Source organism: Oryza sativa, chromosome 9 (genome assembly GCF_034140825.1).
Source record: "Oryza sativa Japonica Group chromosome 9, ASM3414082v1".
In the NCBI taxonomy this organism is placed as follows: Eukaryota; Viridiplantae; Streptophyta; class Magnoliopsida; order Poales; family Poaceae; genus Oryza; species Oryza sativa.
This window is the reverse complement of record NC_089043.1, coordinates 4,358,975-4,365,342: the sequence shown is the minus strand read 5'-3', so window position 1 is coordinate 4,365,342 and position 6,368 is coordinate 4,358,975. Positions and strand designations below refer to the sequence as shown.

Below are 6,368 nucleotides of genomic sequence, written 5' to 3'. Positions count from 1 at the left end.
AGGGCAAAGAAATCTTTGAATGGATGCTCTGGAACAGAGTTAAGCTTTCCCAAGAATGCCAATGCCAGCTGCATAATTCTGCTTCTATGCTGATGTACAGCTCTGAACTAACATATTTGCTCAGATATCATTTTTTTTTAGTAGTAGGAGTAACATTGTTCAGATTTGCAGATTGTTTCTGCAGGGGTATATTCCAGGCAAAACAGATATGTAGACTCTGCTCTGCTTCAGATGACCTGTATGACAGTATGAGGAATAGCAGCTTCAGCTTTTCCTAAAACATCGGCTTGAACATATACACAATATCTCAGTCCAAAGAATTAGCATCATTTGGCACTAAGTTTCAAAAAATAGCTAGGGAACGTTTCTTTCCCCATTTTTTTTCCATGCATGAACTTGGCATCAGATGCATCACTGGACAGATAATACTAGAAGTTAACTTACTACTACTTTATAAACATGTGGCATAACATTAGTTCCATATATACATAGAGACATATGTCTAAATAGAGCCAGACATTCAGACTAAAGTCACGGACTAACTAGCAGGTAGGAGCATTAGACCATTCCACAAAAGAGGGCCTCTTGGTACCAAACAAACCACTACCAATCACATTAAGACAAAAGGTGCCTAGCATAGCAGGTTAACCATACCGCAGAATGCCCCATGTATCACCTAATTTATGTAGCCTGCAAGAGTGCACAGCAGGGACTTTGTTACGTCGGCATGTTCCTTCTTCATGTTAAGCTTGTCCACCAACATCTTCCTGTACCTGTCGTCGTAACATCGAGCTTCGTCATCGCCGATGAACTGAAAGGCTGTTCCGATGAGCTCGCCGTATTCGTTAGCATGCGCCTTGACCTCCTGGGCGAGACAAGGATACAGGACATAAAGCTCAGATAACTCCCTCCTGACTCTCTTCTCCTTGACCTTGAGTGCTGCTGCCGGCTGGGGATTGGCACCATTTCCTTGGACAAGTACTCCTACTACCTTGTGGCGTTGGCGTGGGCTCGTGCGCAGCACAGTTGAAGGGGGACCCCAAACCTTCCCACATAGCTGGAACAATCGACGCGTATCGTCGTCATCGTCAGTCGGGCAGCGCTGCGGCAGGCGTGCATTGTCATACCATCTCTTGAGCTTGTGGACCTTGTCGGCGAGCTTGGGCAGGTCGGCATCTCCTCTCTCGAGGCTGCTGGCAAGGGCGGCAAAGAGATCGGAGGCCTCCGGCAGAGCGCCGCCATGGGCGTTGGCGTGGTTGGCCATGGCCTCCAGAATCCTGAGCTCGTCGGCCCTGGACCACGACCGCTTTCTCTTGTTGCTACGCTTCTGAGTCGGGGTCGGGTTCGGGGCTGGCTTCTTCTTGGGCTCGCCGTCGCCGAGCAGCAGCAGCACCTTCGCCTTGGACGCCTTGGACGCCGGTGAAGGACGAGTCTTGGGCTGCGGCTGCGATCCTGCTGCTTCTTCCTCGGGAGGCTTCTTGGTGCGAGCGCTTCGCCGGCGAGCTGCTGCTTGTTGAGCTTCATGGACGGGAGGGGAGGAGGAGGTGCCGGATCCGGAGGAAGCATCGGCATTGCTGCCCCCTCCGTTGGCGTTGGCCAAGGAGGAGAAGAGGCTCCGCCACGACCACCATGAGCTCATCGCCGGCCTCAGCTTCTCCGCTTCTTGGCTCTTGGGGAAATTTCGTCTCCTGGGTGAAGAAAAAGTGAGTGGACAGTGGAGTTGTTGGCACAGTACAATCAGTACTTGTGAATTCTTTTTTACCGTGCTCTGCAGCTCTACTCTGCTCAGTACAGTAGAGTTGGTGGCGCAGGCTCTGGTAAAATTTTCACCAAAACTAATTATACATATTACGAGACGAATCATTTAAGCCTAATTGCTCTATAATTTGATAATATGGTGCTACAGTAAACATTTGTTAATGACGGATTAATTAGGTTTAATAAATTCATCCCGCAATTCATAGACGAAATTTGTAATTTGTTTTGTTATTAGTCTACGTTTAATATTTTAAATGTGTGTATGTATATTCAATATGACACGCCGAAACTTTTCACGCGGGATCTAAACACAACCATGGTAGAGTAATTCAAACATACATACATACATACATACATACATATATATATATATATATATATATATATATATATATATACATATATATATATATATATATATATATATATATATATATATATATATATATATAAAAGAGGTGTTTAGATCATGGTGTAAAGTTTTGGCGTGTCGGGTATTATATAGGGTGCCGCATAGGGTGTTCGGGCACTAATAAAAAAAACTAGTTATAGAATCCGTCAGTACACCGCGAGACGAATTTATTAAGCCTAATTAATCCGTCATTAGCAAATGTTTACTGTAGCACCACATTGTCAAATAATGGAGTAATTAGGCTTAAAAGATTCGTCTAGTAAATTAATCAAAATCTATACAATTGGTTATTTTTAGCCTGTATTTAATATTCATGTTCATGCAGATGTTCAAATGATCGATGTGACAGGGAGTAAAATTTTGGGGTGGGATCTAAACATGGCTATATTTATCTACTATTATAAAAATTTAAGATGTTTTTGCCGGTACTTTGGTACGTCATCCGTGTACGAGTCAGTTTGTAAGTTCTTTCGTTTTTAGAAATACGGATATGTATTTGAGTCGGGTTTTAAATTTGTTCGCTTTTGGAAATGCAGGAGGAGTCATGTAAGAAAGCTCTTTAAAAACTTGCATGCTAACTTAAGATGATCGGACTTCTAATTGCAGCTCATGATTTTCTAGAAAAAATATATATCGAAGCGAATTCTCACAATGAAACTATTGTAAAAACTAAAGATGTTTTTGCCGATACTTTGGTACGTCATCCGTGTATAAGTCGATTTTTAAGTTTGTTTGCTTTTGGAAACACATATATGTATTTGAGTCGGGTTTTAAGATTGTTTGCTTTTAGAAATACAAGAGCAATCGTATAATAAATCAGTTTATCAAAACTTGCATGTTAACATGAGATAATCGAACTCCTGAGTATAGCTTATGATTTTCTAGAAAAAATATATATCCAAGCGAATTCTCACTCACTGTGAATTTCACTTTCACCTTTACTAAACCGTATAACAATAATAAAATTAAAATAGCATTCGCCCGTGCAACGCACGCGTATTTTTTCTAGTATATATAAAAATTAAAGATGTTTCCCTAGAATTTTGGTACGTCATCGGTGTTTGAATTGGTTTTAATTTTATGTTTCTGTCAAATCCGTTCCTTTTTTCTCTTACCTCATAGTGTCTCTCTTATCCGAGACGCGCACGAATTAGTGAGGCCCACACCTTTTCACACGCCCCTTGCCGCACGCAGCGATCGGGCCCGCGCCTGAGTCCGTATTCCACACACGCCTTTACGCACCGCCGCGATTGGGCCCGCAACGCCCTCGCGCGTGTGATTGTCCGCATGCCCAGTTGGACCCGCGACACCCTCACACGTGGGATTTGCCCTTGCCGCATGCCCGATTGGGAATACGTCGTCCTCACCCGTGATTTAAAAATTGAAGATGTTTTTTTGTCAAAACTATGGTGCGTCGCCCGTATCCGATTCCCTCACGCGCAACATTCATTGCGAAGTCACGACTTGCGAGCGAACTGTGAATGAGAGTCCGTGTGATGTGGATACCAAGCGAATGAAACTCGTAGAGTCCGTGTGGATATCACGTACGTCATTATCCGATTCTATTCGTGTTACACGGCATGATTCCTAGGACATGTGTTAACATGATTTCAAGTTAGTCTCAACACATGCTCGTACGCACTACTAGGGATACCATTACAATAATCCATAAGAATCGGTTTTACTTTCAAAAAGAACATGCCAACTGAAATAAAGGATGATCGAAGTTGCTAATTCCGTTCTCATCAATTCCTACCCGACTTGAGATAAAGCTAGACGACAAATCGAGCTCGTGATTGAAGGCCTCATTGTGTGGCTTATGCTTATTCCTATAAATCAAATTTTAAATTTTAGAACTTAATTTTGAATTCAACTTTTTGTTTTTTTATCATACTTTATTTTACAACATTTGCTTTTGAGTCACTAAGAACATGTATATAAAAGATTTGCATACAAATAGTCTTTTATTCGGTAATAAGAGATTCAGACAAGCACATGATTAAATGAAACAATGAGAAGTGTTTATTTATCCACCGACATATATGTACAATTAAATTGGCTCTACCCGTTGCAACTCACGGGCATATTTTCTAGTATATTTATATATGTGGGATAAATGCTTATTAGGCCCTATTTCGAAACCTAACTACTAATCTGATCGTACTTTTTTAGATTGCTTATTTGATCCTACTTTTCAAAAAGAAAAGAAATATAATAACTTTTCATAATGACCATAATACCCTTGAAGCAACCCTATCTATTCATCTCTCGTATCCTCTCTCTCGGCTAGTGGCGGTGGCAACGTACGGAGGGGAGTGGCGGCGGTGGCGGGTCGCGAAGGAAGGGGATCCGCGCTAGCACCAACTCGCGGAGGGAGGGAGTGACAGCGGCAACACCGGGGGGGGGGGGGGTGGTGAAGGGAGGGATCTGCAGTGGCGCCAGCTCGGGCCGCCCGATGTGGGGTGTGGGAGGTCGTCGCTAGGCACAAAGCGAGGCTTCGGAGGTTGCGGCCGCCTGGTGGGGAGGGAGGCGTTGGGCTCACCGTGTGGGGCGCCGGAGGTCGTCGCCGGGCATGGAGAGAGGCATGGGAGGTCGCCGCCGCCTGCGCACAGTGGGAGGCGCGGGAGGTTGCAACCGCCTGTTGCGGAGCTCACCTGCTGGGAGTGAGGAATGGCAGGAGGAGCAGAGATTGGCGTTCTGCTCGACTCGGCTACAGACTGCTCGTGCGCACTGCTCCTTCTTATCCACAGCCCATCTATTGTTGTTCAACTATTGCTTCTGTATGTGTTTTTTCTTTGATATATGAAATCTGGGGTTTTGTTAAGTAACTAGCAAAAATGACCGTGCATTGTAACGGGTGAAAAAAAATGCAATAACAATATACGCTTTTCATATATAACCATATCAATCATAATGTTTGTATGAATCGCTGTAGCTAAGACAATCATAAGGAAAATTGAAACATCTTCGATGTAATGGCCCAACCTCGACGATGGCAACCTTACATATGCTTGCATTACCCAAAAAAACTGGATTATTCATGTGGCAACATACATATAATCTAAAATACTCTTTCAATCTCATTCTTGCAACCAGGAATATGATTAACCAAATCCTACACTGCCTCGCATGGTCAAGTCTACATAAAATAGAGTCGCCGTGCACTCTTCTCTAAATAACAATTAAAAACATATTTATTTTTTTAATATTATTTATAATATGTTATGAAAAATACTAGCTATACTTAAAAAAATAATAGTTTGATAATTGCCTCGTTTCATGACGGGACAGCAGGGTGGGCCTTCCACCCTGATCGTCCGTCAGCACCGTCCTTACCACCCGAGCAACTTCAACAACGACTACAACAACGTCGGCCACAACAGCAGTGGGCAGCACCACCACAACTCAACTCCACCCTCACTAATGGCACCAGCTCAATCAGATCCGCCAACGATGCCAACTCAATCAGAACAGCCGAAGAAGGAGTCTGGAGGAAAGCCAAGACCCTGCTTCAACTGTGGCAAGCACAGCCACTTTGCTGGCAAGTGTCCGAAGCCAAAGCGCGCTGGACCTAGGTTCGTCCAGGCCCACGTCAATCATGCGTCTGCAGAGGAGGCACATGCAGCGCCAGAGGTCGTACTGGGCACGTTTCCGGTGAACTCAATCCTTGAAACTGTTCTTTTTTATTCAGGTGTAATGCATTCTTTCATTTCCAAGAAGTTTGCTGGGGCACATGGATTATCGGTAGTGGAACTTAAAATACTGATGCGGGTTCATACCCCTGGTAATGACATGAACACAGCACACTACTGCCCCTCAGTGACTATAGAGATCAAAAGATCACCGTTTCTAGCCAACCTCATCCTTCTCGAATCGAAAGACCAGACACAAGGGAGTGATTGACTGCGCAAGTCGTGTCTAGATTTGATGGGGCAATTTTATGCATCTCATTATATTTATGCATCTATTTTGTGCATTAATTTATTGTTTAGTCAGTTGCATTAGTATCTTTGTTTGGGCTCATGAAAAATGTTCCATGCATAAAAACCACCATGCTTTGCTAGTTACTTGAGTCATTTGTTGGTTTGTTTAATTTGGATATGAGCATGCATTGGTTCCTATCCCTTGTCTACTTTAGATGTCATACCTGTTCTCCGATCGCAAGCGTCGCTCTAAGCTTCAGGGTCGCCGCCTTTAG

The 6,368-nt window shown here is 43.6% G+C and overlaps 1 protein-coding gene across 1 annotated transcript; it reads right to left on the bottom strand.

Moving 5' to 3' along the window:
* Positions 1–426: 426 nt before the first annotated feature.
* On the bottom strand, positions 427–1,722 carry LOC9269165 (uncharacterized). Its single transcript, XM_015755968.3, has one exon. The coding sequence runs from the start codon at positions 1,637–1,639 to the stop codon at positions 677–679; it is 963 nt and encodes a 320-aa protein (XP_015611454.1). The 5' UTR covers positions 1,640–1,722; the 3' UTR covers positions 427–676.
* Positions 1,723–6,368: the final 4,646 nt, after the last annotated feature.